The sequence below is a fragment of the Panthera onca genome, chromosome B3 (genome assembly GCF_046562875.1).
Source record: "Panthera onca isolate mPanOnc1 chromosome B3, mPanOnc1 haplotype 2, whole genome shotgun sequence".
Classification (NCBI taxonomy): Eukaryota; Metazoa; Chordata; class Mammalia; order Carnivora; family Felidae; genus Panthera; species Panthera onca.
In genome coordinates this window covers 112,460,150-112,482,577 of record NC_138344.1, presented here as the reverse complement: position 1 = coordinate 112,482,577, position 22,428 = coordinate 112,460,150, and the positions used below count along the sequence as shown (strand labels likewise).

The window sequence follows — 22,428 nt, the reverse complement described above, 5'->3', positions numbered from 1 at the left end:
TAGTGCTTAATGTTAGAAACAACACAGAGTTGGGCTAATGTCCAAGTGAGAAAAGTAAAACTAAAGAGAATAACAAATTTAACCAATAACTCCAAAGCAAAGAAGCCCTATAGATAAAAATTGAGTTTATAATTTGAAAATCTTAATAGTTCTGTATGTTTCTCTACTTTCCTTTAAAACTGATATCCCCTATTATAATAATCAAGATGTAAGAAATTAGGTTGGCATGGATTTAAATACTTAATGATTGATTAGTAGTAGCCTTTATTTCTGCCACATGGAAGACACTGCCTTGTTTTTCTCTTCTGTTGGTTATTATTTCTTGAGTTGTTCTTATTTTTTAGTTTAGTAGTTTGTATTTATCTGCCAAAAAGATGGAAAAGTCAGTTCAATTCAAAGGTCTAAAACACAAAATATTTTTAAAGTTATTACTGTTAAGTGTAAAACATTAAAAAACTAAATATAAGTAAAATAAGTGATTGAAATAAGTAAAATTGCATTTTTAATATAGCTTCTCTTCTTAATCTAACAGTAAAGATCCTTTGGACAGATAAGATCTCATTTTTTAAATCTAGAGGTTGACGTGATGTTAAAGGAACCTCTTATAATTTCTTAAATTTTTTATTTTTAAAGGTTGTTTCTACTCATATAAGAATCTAATAAATCAAGATGCCAAGATTAAGATTATGGGCTTTAGTCTTTAAAATTTATAGATGTGTCATTGAATTATTTGCAAGTCCTTGATCTGTCCTAGTCTGAGTCCTAAAATAAGTCATATATATATATTTACATACACATAATATATGCTCACTATAAATAAGGGGCCAAGTAACTTTCATACTTTTTCAGTTGTGATAATATGAAGTCTTGATTAGTACCCAAAATTTTTCACCATTAAAAAAAAACATCTGGGGCCCCTGGGTGGATCAGTCGGTTAAGCGTCTGACTTCAGCTCAAGTCATGATCTCACAGCTCATGAGTTTGAGCCCCATGTGGACTCTGTGCTGACAGCTCAGAGCCTGGAGCCTGCTTCGGATTCTGTGTCTCCTTCTCTTTCTGCCCCTCCCTGCTCATGCTTTGTCTCTCTCCCTCTCTCTCTCTCTCTCTCTCAAAAAAAAAAAAAAAAAAAAAAAAAAATTAAAAAAAATTTTTTTAATCATCTACTTTTTCTTATATATCAGCAGTTCACAGTTTAAGTATCTGGGAGCCACTTTTTAAATTTTGGAAGCCAAGATTTAAATATGGTATGTATATTACTATTTTTGCCCTTCTTTGCATTTGCAGATCTCTCTTCATAAGACCCTGGGGTTTGAAATTTCATCATTATAGAAAATATCAGTCAAAAGATGGGATCATTGTAGAATATTGAGTTATCTTTAAATGAATTTCTCTTTCTAAATGCTGTAATATATTGAGAAATGACAGGGGTTTGGACCCTCCCTAGGTACCAACACACATCACCCTGAGTGCCTCCTTTACTGTCCACCACCACCATAGAACAATATTAAGAGCACACTTATGGGAGGAAAGAAATGATGAAAGAACAGGCCTAGACGAAGGAGTGTGCAGAGAGGCCAGGGGGTATTGTGCATGGGCTTTTATCTTTTGGCTACGCTGTTTTCCTCTGGTGCATTACGTCTGGCCCATGGTGTGCATCTGGGTGAGTTCCTATTAATAAGTGCCCAAATGCTAAGCTGACTGTGGTGGCAGAGTGACACAGAAGAGTGGAAAGAAGGGTGGGCACCTCAATTCCAACATCAGAGCCCAGATGAGATATGGCCATGTGGTTCCTGCCAAGGTTGGAAAAGAGTTTGAGGAGGGAACAAAGAGAAAGAATAGGGATGAGAATGATGGAATCACTTGTAAAAGCAGCAGCAAGTAATATTCTTCTAGTGCCTCACCTGAAGCTCCCCTAATCCCTGTGCGACATTACATTTTGACACTTGAAGGATTCTAGAGCAGAAACTACAATGAACCCTCAACATTCCATTCCACCTCTATTGTTACTACAATAGAAGCAATAAGATTCAATGTCAAAAGATTCAATTTATTGACAACTTTTTGTGAAAGTGTCATGTCTGTCCTTTATCATCTATAGCAACTTATAATTGTAAAAAATTACCTTTAGGTTGTCTTACATGTTTTTTTCCATTGGCCTTTTCTTTTTCTGTTTTACTTTCCTTTCCTCACATCCATTCCCCTGAGAAAGGGGGAGACAGATGAGGCACAAGTTTGAGGGAAGTAAAAGATTTGACATGAGAGGAGGGAGCCAGAGGGCAAAAAGAAAAATAGTGAGGAAAGTGAAATAGAGATCATTAGAGAGGGGAAGTGAAGAAGAAAGAAAAAAAGCCAAAAGCAAGAGAGAAAAGCACAGGAGAGAGAACTCAATTTGGTCTTAAATTTAAAAATGTCTTTATTTTTCCCAATGGACCCCATTGTTAAATTTCACAGTTTCCTTGTTAGGGTCCTCCCATCCTTTCTCTTTTTTAGACTGGGTTTCATAAACAGAATGAACATGGCTGCTTAAGATTGCAAGGAATTTGATTTGCAATAGTTAAGAGGAAAGTGGAAAAGAAAGATGGATATAAATGGGGAGGAAATTCCCAGTGTTTGGTAGCAGTTTTTCCTTCTCTATTTCTTGGATATCTATCCTTTGTCTGATTGCTTTCCATCTTGGGAAAATACTATAGGATCAAAGGTAAGCCTAAGTTTGGGCTCACCGTAAAGAGATCAACAGAGCTAAAGTGAGTAAAACCTAGATAGGTAAGAAATTAAAAGTCAAGAAAAGGGACAGATGGACCCAGATCCTGAGAGAGAGTGTTAGCCTAGGCTCTTTCCTGCAGCCTTTTCATGAAAACAGTACATTCAGAGTCCACTTTACCCAAAGCCTTACTCAGAAAGGAGAAAAAGTGTCCTTTTGTCAAACTGCTGAGTGGTTTGAGACATGAATAAGAGACCATGGTCCTCAGGTAGCATTGCCTGGAGTTGGGTGAATGTGAATCTGACCAGGTTAATAGGACCAGGGTTTTGTTTTATTGCAGTGGGGAGCAGTTACTATTCTGGCTACTGCCTAGAATAGAAATCAGATTCACAGACTCATTTTTAGTCTACATTTAGTCTAAATTCAATGGAACAAGGGATTAAGATTCTACTAATCCTTGCTCTTCTTGGGGTAAAAAGTGTTAAGTGTGAGTAAGGGTATGAAAGGGGAAAAAGAAGTGATTTAGAGGACTGTAAAAAGGGGGAAAGAAATGCTAAGCAGAGGGAAAATCAAAATACTATGCAAGCCTAAGTAAGGAAAAATGGGAAGACAGGAGAGAAAAGTGGAAAGAATAAGAAAGTACATGAAAAAAAAACCAGGAAAAATAATTAATACTTTGTGAAAACTGCAAGCCAAATTTGTATATTGTACCATCCTCATGATTTAACAAGCTGAGTGTGACAAACGTCACTGCATGTTTGCTCTACCTTTGCTTAGCTCCTGATTCTCAGAGCCCCATTTTAAGCTGCCTGCTAAATTTACAAAGATGGGCCACCAAGACCATAAACATGTCAGCTTATAAAGTCATAACAGCTGAAAGGGTCTTGGGACAGCTAACCATGCCCTCTTCAATTCCTCACCCATATGCACACATATTTGGCAGCTGAAGAAGCCTGAGGTCCAGAGACATTAAATGACACATCCATGGAACAGAGGAAGTGCAGTTAGAACTCAAACCTAGGGCTTTTGATTCCAGGTGCAGTATTTAATAGCTGGTTTCTTCATCATTGCCTTCCAGATTTCCTGTAATTCATTTTCCCAGCTTGTTTCATGGACTCATTACCTCCTAGTTAAGTTGCCTCTCAAATTCTGTCATCCTCAGTTGTTGTTTTTTTTGTTTTTGTTTTTTTCTCTTGTCCCCACAAGTAGTCAGCCCAATAAATCTTGTTAACTGCATATTCACATCCTTTCCCCCCCCCCCTAGGTTCAAGACTGACACATTTCACCCTGGACCATTATAATGATTTCCTACCTGTAGCCTGCTGCAGCTCTCTTGGAGATTGCAGTCAGAGTAATCGTTCTAAAACATAACACTCGTTTCGTTATTTGTCTTTCAGTGGCTCTTACCTGCCAAAAGGAGGTCTGTACTATCGAGACTCCTTAGATGACCCAAGACTTCCATAATCTGGATCCTGCTTTGCTTTCCAGCTGCATCTCTCACTATTCCTAAATTGAATATGCCCAACACTTATTCTTCAATTTTGCTCTTACTGTATCCTGTACCCAGGATATTCTTATTTCCCTTTTCCTAACTCAAAGACTGCTTCCTTCATAGACTCTTTCATGATTTTCTCTCTTGAGCTAAAACTATATTCTCCATTTTTCTCTGAAAGCACCTATAACATTTTACTTTATGTTACTTGGGCTCATCTCTTGAGGCCAGGTGATGTCCTATTATGTATTTTTAATCTCTCTCAGAGTCTGCCACGGTGCCTCATATATAATAGATAAGGATCAAATGCTTCTTCAGTTCAACAAAACTAAGCCTGTGCCAGAAGACAGGTGAAAGAATCAGTCACATATGGAATGAAAATAAATGTATCAATATCCTACATTAATTATAAATTCCCAATGCATAAATAACTAGTGCTTCAGAAAGTATGTTGTATGTGTGATTGTACTAATTATGTGCTAATCATATGCTAACATACTAATTATCAGTAATAAGGCTGCTGCAAGATTTATCCTTGCTTTTAGAAAGTAAGACAAAAATATCTGGCTATTGGACATCTCTAGAATTTCTATAAATTTACTGTGATTTCGTTTTGAAATACAACTTAAGGAAAAATTGGTAGGTGAAAATTCTATATATTGCAAAGGAGATTTTGCATTTTTCTTATAAACTACAATGGCATTTCCCTACAATGTTCCCAGGTTCAATACTGTAGATTGGAACTTCACATCTCAGTGAAGTTCATCTGGTACTTTTGGACACCAAAGCTCAGTGGTAAGGTCTACAGACAAAAATCCCATTTATATAAACACTATCCTCTAGTTGTTTGCTCTTCTTTGTAGGACTCTTGCAAATGTGACTGAGAATGCCTTCACGGATTCTTGGATTTTAAAGCAGAAGTATTTTTTTTTCTCTCCATGATGTTCTTTTATGTGCATGACTGGAGCTGAGGCCTATCCACCCCTCAACTTAAACAGTAACTTAGAAGTGGGTCAGCAGCAAGCAAGGGGACAGATCTCCACTGGTGCCATATGACAACCCCCATGTTAAAAACTTGTTGCTAAGAAGTTAAAAGATCCTCAGACACGAGAGTATGTAAAGAAACAACTGCTGAATAAAACATTAAATAGTATCACCCGACAGCAAAGCGGAGCCCCAGATACAAGTAAGGACTATACAATTGTAGATTTACCAAGAAATTTAGTGGTAGACCACTTTCCTTCCAAACCAGCAAGGATACAAGACCCTATTGTTTGGGTTCTGCCTGCTGAGCAGCCTGGGAGTGGTTCATGCTCAGTGAGCTGGATTCGGGGAACTGGGAAACTGACTCTACCAGCACAGAAAAAGTGCAGTGATGCCTACCACTTGCAAGATAGCATGAGGACAGGCTTTGAAGAATAGTTCCTGCATGGTGGGACTCTCAGAATGGAGCAAAGGGGACACATCAAAACATCTAGCTGGATTCCTTTGCTCATAACTACTTTCTTCCAGGACCCAAGGTTGACTACTGGATACCAGAGATCACAAAGAAATGTAGTGGAATTTGTTCCATACCTGAAGTGCCTGAATCAGTTCTCATGCTCCTGCAAAAATAAACAGCACATTTCAAAATTTTGCCAGTGTAACCACAAATATTTAGAAAAGAATTACTAAGTAGGAGGTAACTGGCCTTTCCTAAATGCTTTGTAGGTGGTAATGAAACATGTGTAGCAAGCTAGGGTATTACATTATTAACACATATTAGAGTAAAATTACCTAAAATTCTATCAACATGCAAGCTATCCAACCTGTAAAAGCCATAAAAGTGAATAGTATATAATGACACATAATCTATTTTTATTTTCTCTATCACCTGTCACTCGGTGAGGCTGTGGGCATCCCTATCCTGCTGCCTCTCCAGCGTTGGAAAACTCATTTGGGGCTGAGGCAGAGAGAAGCTAATCGCTGCTGCTCAGGGGCTTCCATAGAGTCTATTGTGTTGGGAATATAGGCCCTCATAGAGACATGGGAGAAATTCTGGAATAGATGGATGCCTGGGGTTAGAAGGTGCCCACCTCTTCTGGCTTCATCACAATCTCTATGGCCCTGATGGAGGTGACAGCGCTTGGGAATCTTGCAGGCAAATGACATGCTCAAGTATTTGCCTAAGTTAGTACTTGGTTAGTTTACTTAGTTTACTGGATAAAATAGAAAACTATCTGTCAGGTGTTCAGACCATTTCACTTTCGGAAATGCTTTTGGATAACTAAGCTTTTGGATGTCTTTGGACAAAGAAGCTTTCTGCATTCCTGATTTTTAAAATTAATAACAATAATTAAAATACTTGTTTTCTTAACCTCATTAGCATGCTAAAACAAATTTTCACCAAATCTTTGTTTCTTGGCTACATTTTCAATAAATATTTTGGAAGCATGGCTGTTTGAGTAAAAAAAAAAAAAAAGCATTTGGGAAGAATAATTACCCTCAGATAATAGCTTCCCAGATAAATGTATAAAGACATAATTATGATCCATTTTAAGAGGTCTGGCAAATACATCCAGTTGGAGGTCTACAATGGATCTTTCTGAAATAAAGGTAAATTAGTCATTTTCTAAGGCATTTGCAAATAAATTCTCTTGTAGCCTTCACCAAATAGGTCGGTGATTTAAATAAAGGTTGAGCTTAATGATAAAAGTTTTTGAGACTGAGAAATATTAAGTAAATGTACTTTAAAAAATTGGTGCAAAATTAAAATGAAGCCTGATATTATCCTCTTTAAAACAAAGGAAAGAGTCACAGTAGCAATATTGTCAAGGTATAAGAAGGAATAGAAATAGAAATGCTCTATAAAGTAAATCCTAAGGTAATGTTATAGAAGTCTCCATAGTCTTTCATTCATCCAGATCGAAACTGCTCAGTTTACATTTTAAAACTAATACATCTGAGGGCAAAATATTCAACAAGCTCATTATTTAATTTTTTTTTCATTTTCCCAAAGTACGCAGTTATAAAAATGTCACTGAAATCCATGGTCTTGGAGATGAAAACTAGATAGAACTTACTTATCACTTTCAGTGTCTTGACTTAATTTTACAAATGTTCCAGGAATAAACTGAATTCTATTCTGTTCTAGGATATTACACCTTTCATTCATAATGAACATTCTCAAATTAGGCTCTGGCTAGTAATTATGTTCCAGATGCAAATAGGCAATAAAAAAAGAACCCATACTTGATTAAATTGGGGTTAAGAGGATTACTTGGAACCCACATTTGTTTTTTGCTTTGTTTTTCTTTCTTTGTCCCCAGTACAGTCAGCAGAGAGAGGAAGCTGAGAGACTGAAAGGCAGAACCTTGAAGAAATTGGGATTTGTTAACCTTCACGATCCTTTTTATCTGTTAAATTCTATGATTTTTGCCATTTATATAGGGATTCATTTTCTCATTGTTTCTAATAGTGATCATAATAGTTAAACAAATCTTTGCACCTACAGAACATTTTACATCCTAAAAATTTAAGTTATTCTTATACTTTTTAATATTTTAGTTTTATTTATTTATTTTTTAGTTTTTTTATGTTTTGAGAGAAAGAGGGAAAGAGTAGAGGAGGGGCAGAGAGAGAGAGACGGGGAGAGAGAGAGAGAGAGACGGGGAGAGAGAGAGAGAGAGACGGGGAGAGAGAGGGGGAGAGAGGGAGAGAGAGAGAGAGAGAGAGAGAGAGAGAGAGAGAGAGAGAGAGAGAATCCCAAGCAGGCTCTGCACTGTCAGCACAGAGCCAGATGATTTCAAGATGTGTGGTTCTCCTAAGGATCACCCTTATTCCTTTGCTTTCCTTGACCCCTCCTTGGCCAGGAAAAAAGGTTAAAAAGAAAGCCAGCTTTGAGTAATTAATCCTCAGTTGCTTAAGATATTTTTGAGTAAAGGTTTTTGGTGTTGTGCTTTTTTGAGCCAGAATAGCCAAATTTCTTTTATCTACACTATTGGAAATGAAATGAATTATTAATGTTAATAATGACAATTTACTGGGCATCTAATGTGTCCCGAGATCGTTCCATACTTTTATTGCTCTATTTCTAAGAATGCTGCAACACACTCAGGTGCATTTACTGTTTCCATTCCGTTCCACTCCTTTAAGGAGTCCTCAGGATGTACTTATATTCGACTTCACCATGCTTTCTGTCATTCACTGTAGCAGTAGATTAAAATTACATAAGAAACACGAACAAGTCTTGACCCCTTGCAGAAGAATGTCTGAACTCTATCCAGGACAAATGGCCTGATGCTTGTTTTTGAGAAGATTCCAAGGAGAAAGATTCTACAACCTCCAGAAATTAGTTCCGTTGTTTATTAATATCCAATCAGTAATATGCATTAATGCTTTTTTTATAGATTGGTTAATTGTCTGCTATATTGTTTTACTACATAATAAAGTTTTATTTGTAAACTGTTTAGTTAAAATAATTTTCAGTTTAAATCCACTTTTTTAAATTTAGCCTTTAAATTTGGACTTCCTCATATGCTGAAGATGGTAATTGTCACCTGTTCCCATTTTCTTCCTCAATTTAAATAGCCTTGATTTCTTTCCTGCATTAAAAAATATTTAAGTTTTGTGCCCCCCTCCCCACCCTGGGTTCAGTTTTTGGATAGTATAGTGGAAAGATTACTTCAGAGGTATAGTATCATCTTTCTACTGTATTCAATGTAAGTCAAAGCTATGTTAGATTTATGTTCAGTCTAATCTAGAATCTGAATCCTCCCTTCCATCTCTCCCTTTCTCTCTTCCTTCCTCCCTACCTTTCCTCCCTCTTTTAATCTATTCTTTTTTTTTTTTTTTTGAGTAATTACCAAGCGCCTGGCATTGTGAAGTTTTTAATATCAGTTTATTTAATCCCTGTAACAACTACATGGTTAGTGTTATTTTCATTTTACAAATAAGGAAACTGAGACCTGAAAAAACTAATTTAACTTGCCCTAGAGGAGGCAGAATTTGAACCCAGGGTTGTCTGACTGCAAAGGTCATTGTCTAGCTGCTGTGTCTTCCAATTAATGCATCCTAGCATCAGTTTTGATTTTTAAATTATACATGTAATTAATTGTACAATAAAAGTTTAATGGAAACATCTATCAAAAGCTACAACAAATATTAATTCCTTTAATCACCAACTGTGTCCAAACACTGTGGTTTCTTATCATCCTGTCTGCAGAAATAAAACACCGTTGTATATACATTTTTCAGAATTTCACACTTCCAGTTTGCAGTTCCTTATAGTCATATAGGTCTTTTTATTGAAATTTTCTGATTCTTTTCCTAATGGGGACCTGCTGTTTCACTAAATTAACATACTATTTCCTGGTTAGCTATTCTTCTGCCAGGGGTTGTTTGGATTGCTTTCAGGTTTTAATTACAAAACAGTATGCTCAATTAAATTATTTTCTGTTTCAAATTACTTCTTTGCTACATGTTCCTTTAAGTCAAGGGGTATAACTATTTGTAGTGTGAATTGCCAAATCCCTCTGTAGAAAGTTCCCACCATTTACAGTGTCCCCATCAATATTAGATGTAGTTAACATCTAATCAAAAGCCAAATGGTAAATGCTTAACTTGTATTTCTTTAATTATTAGTGAGATTGATCCCTCACTAAGTGTTTATTTGTCTTCTGGAGTAAATGTTCTATTCATAACTTTAAACCATTTGTTAATTGGATCCTTCACAAATTTCCATCAGCTACTTATATATATGGAAGGTAAAACCTTTATAGATTATTTATTATTATTCTTTTTCCATTGTATTGTTATGTATTTATTAAAATGATTTTTTTGGCAGATATTTATAATTGTTTTGCAATCAATCAACCTGAACTCTATTCTTTCAGAGCCCCACCTTGCTTTCAGATCTCTGTCCTTCCTCAGAGAAGCTTCCAGACCACTATAAGATATCCTTCCTCCTCCTCAAATCACCCTCTATTCTGTTATCCTATTTTTGTTTGGGGTTTATTTTTGAAGCTTTTTTTTAATGTTTATTTTTGAGAGAGAGAGAGAGAGCGCGAGAGAGAGAGAGAGAGAGAGAGAGCACACGCACATGCACGTGCAAGTGGGATAGGAGCAGAGAGAGGACAAAGGATCCAAAGTGGGCTTGGTGCTGATAGCAGCAAACCAATGTGGGGCTCAACCTCACGGACCGTGAAATTATGACTTGACAGAAATCAGAAGCTCAGCCGACTGAACCATCCAGGTACCCCATTTTATTTTGTTTTTTAATGTTTATTTATTTATTTTGAGAGAGAGCGTGAGTGGGGGAGGGGCAGAGAGAGAGAGGAAGAGAGAGAATCTCAAGCAGGCTCCCAGATGTCAGCACAGGGACTCAGTCTCACAAACCATGATCTCTCTGTGAGATCATGACCTGAGCTGAGATCAAGAGTCATACACTTAACCTGACTGAGCCACACAGGCACCCCTCTATTTTTGTATTTATCACAGCACATTCCAGCTGGCATAATGTATTTTATTTGTGTATTATCTAGATCCACTAGAATGAAACATCCTATAACTTATATTCACAGCTGTATCCCCAGTTCCTAGCACAAAGAAAGTGCTCAGTAAATATTTTTGAAAGAATGAACCAAACTTTGCCATTGAAAATTTCTTCTGTTGCTTCAAAGGACAAGAAGTGATGTTTCTTATGCAATTGAGGCAATTTCAACTGTTCCATTTTCTTCTAGCTTATTTTAGTTTTAAAATATTTTATTCTTTTGGAGTACCTGGGGGCCCAGTCAGTTGAGCGTCCAACTTCATCTCAGGTCATGATCTCACAGTTGGTGAGTTTGAGCCCCCAGAGCCTGGAGCCTGCTTCGGATTCTGTGTCTCCGTCTCTCTCTGCCCCTCCCCTGCTCACTCTCTCTCTCTATCAAAAATAAATAAACATTAAAATTTTTAAAAAATATTTTACTCTTTTCCCATCTGAAAATTTTTTTGTGGTACAGCATAAATCTCTGACATTTTGTAGAGTTTTGCTTTTTTTCATGTGTTTTTTTGAACCTCTATCAGTTTGACTCAGTTTTATTGTCTTAATGTCTATATCCTAAACTTTCTGATGGCCATTTAATTATAATACGGCTTAAGATTTTATACAACTGAATCCCTCGATATATTCCAGCCCCAAGTTTCCTTGAGATTCTTACTCTTCTCTTTTCCACATACTTTTTATATTATAATTTCTATGAGATATCCTATTGAGATAATTGGTATTATATTAAATTTATAAATTAATTTAGGCTTTGTCATCTTTGTTGTCTTAAATATACCTACCCAGATAGAAAGCTTATTTTTCCTTATTGAAGTGTCTTTGGTTTCTGCCACTAGAGTTTTGTAATTCCATGTATACAGGTCTCTTATCACTCTCACTAAATATTTAATTTTTATTGCTGCTTTTGAAAAATACATTCTCTTTTGTCAATGTATTTTTGGTTTGTTAATAAAAATCATGAAACAAATGATATTTTGTGAGTTTATCTTCTAATCTGTGACTATCCTAAAGTTGTTTACAAACTAATATTTTTGATGATTGTCAAGTTTTCTAAATATAAATTTCTATTTGCAAAGAGTGATTTTTAAAAATCTCATTTATTAATCATATTTCTTTGTCCTATTGCAATTGCTAGACTCCCTTAAATTATATTACATAGAAATGTTAATAAGGAACATCTTTAATTTATTCTAAGTTTTAAGTAGAACACTTCTATAATTTTTCATTAAAAACAATTTCTTCATTAAATTTCTTGGGGCGCCTGGGTGGCTTAGTTGGTTAAGCATCCAACTTCAGCTCAGATCACGATCTTGCGGGTTCCTCACTTCGAGCCCCGCTCTGTGCTGACAGCTTGGAGCCTGGAACCTGCTTCAGATTCTGTCTCCCTAAGCGGGAAGGCTGGAGGACAAAGGGAGGGAGAGCTGCCGAGCCCCCGGACGGCAGAGCTCAGCTTGGCGGGGAACAAAGGCGCCAGCGCCATCTCCCCCGCCCATCCCCCAGCCAAAATCCCAAAGGGAACCGGTTCCTGCCAGGGAACTTGCTCGCTCCGCGCAAACACCCAACTCTGTGCTTCTGCGGAGCCAAACCTCCGGCAGCGGATCTGACTCCCTCCCGCTGCCACAGGGCTCCTCCTGAAGTGGATCACCTAAGGAGAAGCGAGCTAAGCCTGCCCCTCCAGCCCCCGTGCACCTTGCCTACCCACCCCAGCTAATACGCCAGATCCCCAGCAACACAAGCCTGGCAGTGTGCAAGTAGCCCAGACGGGACACGCCACCCCACAGTGAATCCCGCCCCTAGGAGAGGGGAAGAGAAGGCACACACCAGTCTGACTGTGGCCCCAGCAGTGGGCTGGGGGCAGACATCGGGTGGGACTGCGGCCCCGCCCACTAACTCCAGTTATACACCACAGCACAGGGGAAGTGCCCTGCAGGTCCTCACCACGCCAGGGACTCTCCAAAATGACCAAACGGAAGAATTCCCCTCAGAAGAATCTCCAGGAAATAACAACAGCTAATGAACTGTCAAAAAGGATTTAAATAATATAACAGAAAGTGAATTTAGAATAATAGTCATAAAATTAATCGCTGGGCTTGAAAACAGTATACAGGACAGCAGAGAATCTCTTGCCACAAAGATCGAGGGACTAAGGAACAGTCACGAGGAGTTGAAAAACGCTTTAAACGAAATGCAAAACAAAATGGAATCCACGATGGCTCGGCTTGAAGAGGCAGAGGAGAGAATAGGTGAACTAGAAGATAAAGTTATGGAGAAAGAGGAAGCCGAAAGAAAGAGAGAGAAAAAAATCCAGGAGTATGAGGGGAAAATTAGAGAACTAAGTGATACACTAAAAAAAAATAATATACGCATAATTGGTATCCCAGAGGAGGAAGAGAGAGGGAAAGGTGCTGAAGGGGTACTTGAACAAATTATAGCTGAGAACTTCCCTGAACTGGGGAAGGAAAAAGGCATTGAAATCCAAGAGGCACAGAGAACTCCCTTCAGACGTAACTTGAATCGATCTTCTGCACGACATATCATAGTGAAACTGGCAAAATACAAGGATAAAGAGAAAATTCTGAAAGCAGCAAGGGATAAACGTGCCCTCACATATAAAGGGAGACCTATAAGACTCGTGACTGATCTCTCCTTTGAAACTTGGCAGGCCAGAAAGGCTTGGCACGATATCTACAGTGTGCTAAACAGAAAAAATATGCAGCCAAGAATCCTTTATCCAGCAAGTCTGTCATTTAGAATAGAAGGAGAGATAAAGGTCTTCCCAAACAAACAAAAACTGAAGGAATTTGTCACCACGAAACCAGCCCTACAAGAGATCCTAAGGGGGATCCTGTGAGACAAAGTACCAGAGACATCACTACAAGCATAAAACATACAGACATCACAATGACTCTAAACCCATATCTTTCTATAATAACACTGAATGTAAATGGATTAAATGCGCCAACTAAAAGACATAGGGTATCAGATTCTGTCTCCCTTTCTATCTGCCCCTCCCCAGCTTGCACTCTGCCTCTCTCTATCTCTCTCCCTCTCTCTCTCTCTCTCTCTCTCTCTCTAAAAAAAATTAAACATTAGAAAAAACCCCACAATGCTGTCTCTGGTTGGGAATAATTATTTAAAAAAAAATTTTTTTTTTAATGTTTATTTTTTGAGACAATGCTAGAGACAGAGGGAGACACAGGATCCTAAGCGGGCTCCAGGCTCTGAGCTGTCAGCACAGAGCCCGACGCGGGGCTCAAACTCACGGACAGTGAGATCGTGACCTGAGCCGAAGTCGAACACTTAGCCGACTAAGCCACCCAGGCGCCCCTGCTCTTCCTTTAAATAATGACTTATATTTCCTTAATTTCATGTTAAGCGCTTGCTACATTTTGCCCGCTAAGATTCTATGAATTTAACATTTATTGTCTTAAGTAGGGATTAATCTAGAATTTTATTTCTTGTCAGTCTTTATAATCCAAACAAATTATTTGCTTCAAAAAATTAGGAGAACATAACATAATTTTTCTATATTTAAAAGAGAATTTTACATTAAATAGAGATAATTCTTAGAGTATCTAAAACCCTGTCCAGTAAAAGTCACAACTATGTTTTTCTCTTTCGTGGGAGCTCCTGGGTGACGTTGTTCTATGTTCTCAAGTTGTGACTATGCCAGTTTTGCCTCTCTGTATTTTTGTTAAAGTCATTTATTTAACTTAGGGTTTCAAAGCTATTAAAGAAAAGCTGTATATAATATTTCTCAATAACATTTTACTATTGTTCTTGTTAGTTGATGATGACCTCTAAATTTCTAATTTTATTATTAAAAAAAAGTTGTCCAATGGTTTGCCTGTTTTGTCATTCTTTTTGAAGAACCAGCCAAACCCTGTGGAATGTCACATTACTAATAATTTTTCTCGTTTATTTATTTATTTTTTTTGGTTTGTTTTTGTTTTCCCTTGCTCCTTTTTTATATTTAAAAAGAATTTAGACAGGGGCGCCTGGGTGGCTCAGTCACTTGAGTGTGTCCAACCCTTGACTCAGGTCACAATCTCCAAGTTCGTGGGTTCAAGCCCCACATCAGGCTTTGCACTGACAGTGCAAAGTCTGCTTGGGATTCTGTCTCCCTCTCTCCCTGCCCCTCCCCTGCTTGTTCCCTATCTCTCTCTCGAGATAAAAACAAACAAACAAAAAAGAATTTAGACATAGTTCATTACATTCCCTATTTTCAGTCTTGCTATTGTAAGCATTTAGACCTCTGTGTTTTTCTTTGGTTTCTTTTTAGTAGTTACTCTGAAATGATTGGATTAACTTTTATCTTTAGAATACATCAGTGCTCCCTCACATTCAGCTTGCAACTGTGTATTAAAATTATGAAAATATTTTTTTCAGGTTATTAACTTACTAGTTGGAAATGTACAAAAGCATGAGAAATACATAGAGGAGAAAATAGAAGTATAAAGATGAAAGAAAGAGTTCCCATAGTCTAACTCCAAACTGTGGACACTGATTCTATCCTGTATTCTTCAGCCACACACAGTTGATACCAGATAGACTCAAATGTGAACTGAAGGGTGTGAGAAGTTGATAGGGAAATAAAAATTTGACAAGGTTAAACTGAATGTGGATAATTTAGTTTTTTAAAAATTTTTATTTACTTTAAAAAAAATTTTTATACATTTATTTATTTTTATTCTTGAGAGGCAGAGAGAGACAGAGCACAAGTGGGGGATGGGCAGAGAGGGAAGGAGACACAGAATCCAAAGGAGGTTCCAGGCTCTGAGCTGTCAGCACAGGGCCCAATGCAGGGCTCGAACTCACAAACCGCGAGATCATGACCCAAGCCGAAGTCAGAAGCTCAACCGACTGAGCCATCCAGGCGCCCCTAAATTTGTATTTATTTTTGAGAGAGAAAGAGAGAGAGAGAGAGAGAGAAAGAGAGAGATAGAGTATGAGCAAGGGAGGGCCAAAGAGAGAGGGAGACACCGAATCTGAAGCAGGCTCCAGGCTCTGAGCTGTCAGCACAGAGCCCATTGTGGGCCTTGAACTCACAAGCCGTGAGATCATGACCTGAGCCGAAGTTGGATGCTTAACTGACTGAGCCACCCAGGCTCAGTGGATAATTGAGAGTTAACGATGGCATCATTCAATTACACTGTATTTACAGCTGAGACTGTTCAGTAGCAAGGGCCAGAGTTGCGGGGACCTTAAAGCACACACTTACATTACTTCACGTCTTAGCATCCCTGACATTTCCCTGCCTCACATACCTGGATTCCTCAGCCTTGAGAGCTGTGTTGCTAAAATCAGTTGTCCTTATTTCAGATGGTCTAATAATGCTCATCCTTTTGAATGAATTTATGTCACTTTCTTCTGGAGTCAAAGTAGAATGAAAACATCGTTCACCTTCGAAAGTCAGTGTTACATTTGAGATGGTGACATGTTTTGAGGATTCTTTGCATTCATTCTTAATTTTTGTATCTCGTAGACACCCAGGTTTCAGAATGTTTTCCATTTTTTCCTTTGAAAATAATAAACAGCAGCAAATCAGGTAACAGAACGGTGTCACACAGAAATAGATTTCTGGAGCAATATCTAATACAGTAATCATATCATTCGTATTAACTGAGTGCCCTCGAGTGCCTGGGCGCAGTAATGAGGGAATGACGCTTGGTGTTGTGTGGCCACTGAGGAGGCCAGGCAGGCATCAGAGGCTTCTAGTGTGGGACCTGACACAGCCCATTCAGAAGCTCTTGTGGTCAGGCACACCACTGTCACCTCACACAAGAAAACTAATATTTAATTACAGCATTTCCTCTTTTTGAATTGTCGGGGCATGGAAGGTTGTCTAGAAATGCCTTGCCACCTGCTCTCCAATCTAATGTTGCTCTTTATTTAAGAGCATTTACCAGGTGACATGAGTTGGGAGGTTCACAATAAGACAAAAGCATTTATTTCTTGAAAGACTTAGAACCAATACCTAGAACTAATACTATAAAATCTCTCCTGTTGTCTTGATTTCTTGGTTTCTATTAATGCATCACCTCTCCTCACCACTCACTGTCTTCCTCAGAATCTGTCTCGGGCCTCAGAGGAATTGGTCAGTGGGTCCTAAGGACTCCGTCTGTCTGACATCCCTCATACCTGCACCCTCCTCCTCCCATCAGCACCGCCTAGTCCATCGCCTCTCCTGACTTCCCTCGAAAATAATACAATACTCTTCTTCCTTAAAGAAAATATGTTTTTTTCCGTAACACATACTTACTGTAGAATATTTAGAAAATCCTGGAAGATATAAAGTGAAAGGGAGAATATTATTGTCTGCTTAAGGCCATTGGCCAGAAATAACTACTCCTATGGCACATGTCATTTAGTCTTTGTGCCCATTTATTTATTTTGTAAGTGTCATCTTTGTGATAACATTTCAGTTCTATATCCTAATGATTTTATTAAAAGCATTCTCCTCATGTCATTAAAAATTGTGTAAAACTGCTTGAATTTTTTTGAATTAAAAATTATTTCTATTGTAGGAAATAGAAAATTCAGAAAAGTGTAAAGAGGAAAATATTAATCCCAGAATCTAGAAATAAACTGCTGTTAACAGTATGACTTTCTCACCTTCTATTGTTTGTGAGCATGAAATGTATTTTCATGTAATAGGAATCATACTCACTTTTCACTCAACTTTTCCCAATCATGAAAATTTCTGCAAGAAAAATTTTTCCAACAATTTTAATAACTACAGAGTAGTCATTCATTTAATAGATATTTACTGACTGTCTATGGTCTTGCCTGATACTGTCGTTGCTCCTGAAAAAAATAAAGAAGGCACCTGTCCTTCATAGATTTACATTAGTTTAGCAATTCCCCTGTGGTGGATATTTAGGTTACTTTCAAATTTTCGTTATTTCATTTTTACCAACATCGTATAGATATAGTATAATTAACATCTTTACAGCTAAATCCTCATTCTTATTTCTGATTAATTCCTTAAGAAAGATTCCTAGAAATGGAGTCACTGAATCAAAGGGTATAAATATTTTTAGGTTCTTGATTCATAATGATTTCAAGAAAGTTTGGGCCAATTCTCATCCCTACCACAAACCTATAAGAATTCCAAGTTGACCACATCTTTACTAACACTGACTATATTTCTTCTTTAAAAAAATTTTTTAATGTTTATTTATTTATTTATTTAATTAATTTATTTTTTTAACGTTTATTTTTGAGACAGAGAGACACAGAGTATGAACGGGGGAGGGTCAGAGAGAGGGAGACACAGAATCTGAAACGGGCTTCAGGCTCTGAGCTGTCAGCACAGAGCCCGACGCGGGGCTTGAACTCACGGACCGCGAGATCATGACCTGAGCTGAAGTCGGCCGCTTAACCGACTGAGCCACCCAGGCGCCCCGATGTTTATTTATTTTTGAGAGAGACAGAGAGGCAGAGTGTGAGAGGGGAGGGGCAGAAAGAGAGGGAGACACAGAATCAAAGCAGGCTCCAGGCTCCCAGCTGTCAGCACAGAGCCTGACACGGGGCTCGAACTCATGGACTGCGAGATCATGACCTGAGCCAAAGTTGGATGCTTAACTGACTGAGCCACCCAGTGCCCCTATTTTTATTTTTTAAATTAACAGTTTTATAGGTTATTTTTCCCCCAAGTTTGCATTCCTTTGATTACTAGTGAGGTTAAATTTTCTCCACGATATTTATTGCAGTTGCTTCTTCTGTAAAATATTTATCCTTGCCCTTTATGACTTTTCTCTTCTGGGCCCCATGGAGATTTCCTCAGTAGTCCTCAAACTTCTCTCTTTATCTACATTCCATGTTACCGTCAGATTAACCTTTCTAAAAACACAGCTCCTTCACTCCCTCACACAGAGGTTTTTTACAGTTAAAGTTTGCCCAAAGAGCAAAGTCCACGCTTCTTAATTTGGCATTCAAGGTTTGCAGACAACTTTCGAATCCTATATCCCAATATTTTCCGTATATATTATGCTCCAGCCAAACTGAACTAACTGTTCTTGGATATGGCCCTGTGGTTTTTCACTTTCTGGCTTTTTCTAAAGCAACTTACTTCTTTTGGTATTTTATTTTTCTATTTCCACCCTCACTTTACCCACTGAAATTTCACCCCATCCTTCAATGTAGTGTGTACTTTTATATACATTTAAACTTTAAAATAGCCCTTACATATCAGTATCCTCGCTTTGGAGATGAGGAAACTGAGGCTCACACAGCTTCAATGGATTGGTCAAACAGATACGCAGCAGGGCAAGTTTCCAACCCAAGTCTTCTGACCCTGGTCCCAAAGTTCTTTCCATCCCACCACAGCTTTCTGATACTGGGTTAAATCTGATGGTAAGCATGGTCACGCCTCTTTCAGGATATGTCTTACAACTCCTTTATACTGGGGCTCAGGGATACTATCTTATTAAAATTACTCAGAGCACATTTCACAGCATTTTGATAATCAATGTCAAGGAGCTAACCAAGAAGGGTGATCTTGGTTATCACTCCTGTTCTTGATTATTAAGAATGAGTCTTCCATGTCACATACCTTTTCCTCTTGCTTGGCCCTTAGTATGTCATCGTTTTCAAACACCACTGTAACCTCCGAGTTGTTTGGGACATCACAGACATCCGTGACTTCTGTGACTTCTGTGACAATTTTTATATCTGGGGCCTCTGTGACCTCATTTTCTGGAACATCTGTGACATCTGTGACATCGGTGACATCTGTGAATTCTGAGAAATCAATGCTTTCTATGGCATTTACAGGGTCTGAACATGTGTACATGTGCGGGGTCTGTATGGCTGCAAATGCTGCAATATCCATGATGTCCACTGAACCTGTGATATCTGTGCTATTGGTGATTTCCGAGAGGCTTGAGACTTCTGACAGTTTGGAAGCTTTGGCTTTCTCCTGATTCAAGAGGGAGATGAGTTCCACCCATTGACAAAATAGGGTGTCCTGTTTACATGCAGGGGCACAGAGCTGCAGGTAGTAGGCTCGACCACTGACCAGCTTTACTTTGAGGCGCATATTCTCAGCATTGTGCACAGAAAGAGTCACAAACTGTAGAGGGAGAAACCTGCGAACAAACACAAATGTCATCTGGAGGCCTGATTGGAGACCTGTCAAAAGGCCTTTCCTTTTATGTTGCATAGCAGTTGTGACAGTGAGGTTCAGGGAAACAGGCTTGTCTCCCAGACGGGCCTGGTTTGGGGCAGGCACAAGGTTGAACAGTACCTTCTTGTGGCCACCATGTTCCCAGGTCTGGTCCTTAGCTTTTGAGGCTTAAAACTTTGATTTTTAGTACATGTAACCAGGCTCCTGAGGGCCATCTCGCTCAAAGCATACTCCTAAGACTCTGATGAGCTTAAAAAATCAGAGTATCAACTATTTATCTTGAGAAGTTGTCCTACTTAGTTAATCCTGGAAAGCTGAGAGAGAAGTTGAGTGATTGCTCTAGGTCATACAGCAAGTTAGTGGCTTGAGACAAGACTAGAGCTAATCCTTTTTTTTTTTAAAAATTATTTATTTTTGGGAGAGTGCAAGTTGGGGAGGGGCAGAGAGAGCGGGACAGAGGATCCGAAGTTCTGCACTGACAGCAGCAAGGCCAATGAGGACCTGGAAGTCACGATCTGCAAGCTCATGACCTGAGCCGAAGTTGGATGCTCAACAGACTGAGCCACACAGGTGCCCCAAGACCAGAGCTAATTCTGATGGAGGCTGAGATGCTGGGCAAAGAAGGACATGCCCTAGAGAGGCAGTTTATTATGAATCTTCAGTTCCTGTTACTTAGGTTTAGTTTTTAAAAATTAACTACCTGTTTGACTGCCAGCTTGTCATAAGCTATTTTCCCAGACTTTGAGGACACGACTCTATCATGTGTCGCACAGTGCAAGTGAGATGCTCCCTTGGAGCAAATATCATTGGTGTTTCTATTTTCAGTTTCTCAGGGGTAAAGCATGTTTTCTGAGAGATCCTTAACCTCTTCCCTTTGTAACTCACCTGGTGAGCACCAGGTTCTCTGGAGAAGGAGATGTCAGGAGACTTTGAAATAGGGGTTCTGTATCTTTCTGGGCTTCAGGTGTCAGATGTGCCAGAAGCATCACATTGGGGGTCTTGTGGGTGCTACTGGAAGAGCAGATGCCTACAGTCACCCAGTTGGCTCGGTTGTGAAGGTAAATGGATTCACCTCTCCTATTAACCTAAGGTAGAGAACAGGAAGAGGAGTTTTGTGATAAAGTATATGGCCCCAACAACCTGGCTTACCTGAGCAGTGAAGAAAATAATGGAGAAATGAACCATGATGCATTTGTTCAATCACTTGTTGATGTGAAATCTTAGAAATATCACAGTGTGGGATGCCTAGGTAGCTCAGTTGGTTGAGCGTCCAACTTCAGCTCAGGTCATGATCTTGTGGTTCATGAGTTTGAGCCCCACATCAGGCTCTGCTGACAGCTCAGAGCCTGGAACCTGCTTCAGACTCTGTGTCTCCCTCTCTCTCTGCCCCTTCCCTGCTCATGTTCTGTCTCTCTGTCTCTCAAAAATGAATAAACATTAAAACATTTTTTCAAAATAAAAGAAATATCACAGCGAATGGACGGACACAGTCCCTGGGCCATGGGGGTTCTGTCAGGGAAGGTGAACATTAAGCAAACATGTCACTAATCATTATTGCAAGAAGTATTCCCAAGTACAAGGTCAGGGTGCTGTGCTGTGAAGCATATAACAGGAGACTTGATTTAAGAGGAGATACAGGCAGTGGTGTGCTGGTAAATGTGTAACAACTATCTCTTGGAAGATATGCATATGATAATTACATATTTTACTGCTATAGAAGATGAGTAGCACAATTTACAAACAATGATATTTACAATTTTCTTCATTTTAAATTCAATATAGTCAATTGATTCTCACACAAGTCTTCACTGACCTTTGCCAAATTTTTATATCCATAACCTCAAGAGCATAAATAATAGTAAAATGTAGTAAAATAATAGGAATGATGAGGTTTGAGTATATAAGTTTATACAATCTAATTTTTAATAATGGCTGTGTTAAACAGTAGACTTGCAAACTTCCAGAACACTTAGCTGCTCCAGCACACCCTGGACACAGGGTCAGAGAAATCTCCCAGAGGAAGAGACCTCTCGCTGAGACCTGAACAATATGAGATAAACTGGCTGGACAGGAGAACTTTCCAGGCAGAGGAATAGCATGTGCAAAAATCCCCAAATCAAAGAATCTTGGCCAGTAAAAATCTCTGCCAGTTGGAAGATGAGAAGACTGAAAAGTGGCTAGACAGGGATGTGAAGGAAGCCAAAGAGGGGCAACACTTGGTTTCTCAGTTGTACGTTCTCAAAAAAAAAAAAAAAAAAAAAAAAAAAAAAAAAAAAAAAAAAAAAAAATCACTTAAAAACAGATATACTCAGAAAAAGGTTGTAGCCCACACTATGGACCTACTCAAAGCCATGCCTGATTAACAGCATTCAGAATTCATCCAGTATTTGCCCCTCAGGGATGGTGCTCCAGCTCTGGGGTTAAATACTGATAAACCTAAACTGGTCATGGTGATTTCATCCCCTTGCCAATGCTTGCTTTCAGCAGGGGCATGTGACCCCCTCCTGGCCAATGAGACACAGTGGGGGCCTCCTGGTGGCTCTGGGAACAGTTTCTCAGCCCTCACAGAAAGTTGCTAGGAT

The 22,428-nt window shown here is 38.7% G+C and overlaps 1 protein-coding gene across 10 annotated transcripts in view; it reads right to left on the bottom strand.

The window, feature by feature from the left end:
- Positions 1-244: 244 nt before the first annotated feature.
- GARIN2 (golgi associated RAB2 interactor family member 2) overlaps positions 245-22,428 on the bottom strand; it is a 36,368-nt gene continuing 14,184 nt past the window's right edge. For 4 of the 10 annotated variants that reach the window (XM_060620077.3, XM_060620076.3, XM_060620078.3 and 1 more), the window contains 6 exons: positions 20,732-20,931; positions 19,274-19,808; positions 15,984-16,234; positions 5,769-5,797; positions 4,109-4,207; positions 245-363 (listed from right to left, as the gene is read on the bottom strand). In XM_060620077.3, the coding sequence (XP_060476060.2) occupies positions 341-363; positions 4,109-4,207; positions 5,769-5,797; positions 15,984-16,234; positions 19,274-19,808; positions 20,732-20,931 (1,137 nt within the window). In that variant the 3' untranslated portion in view covers positions 245-340. Of the gene's footprint in view, positions 364-2,122; positions 3,289-4,108; positions 4,208-4,246; positions 4,528-5,768; positions 5,798-15,983; positions 16,235-19,273; positions 19,809-20,731; positions 20,932-22,428 lie in introns of those variants that run through there. The other 6 variants (XR_009606372.3, XR_009606373.3, XR_009606374.3 and 3 more) reach the window with 6 other exon arrangements.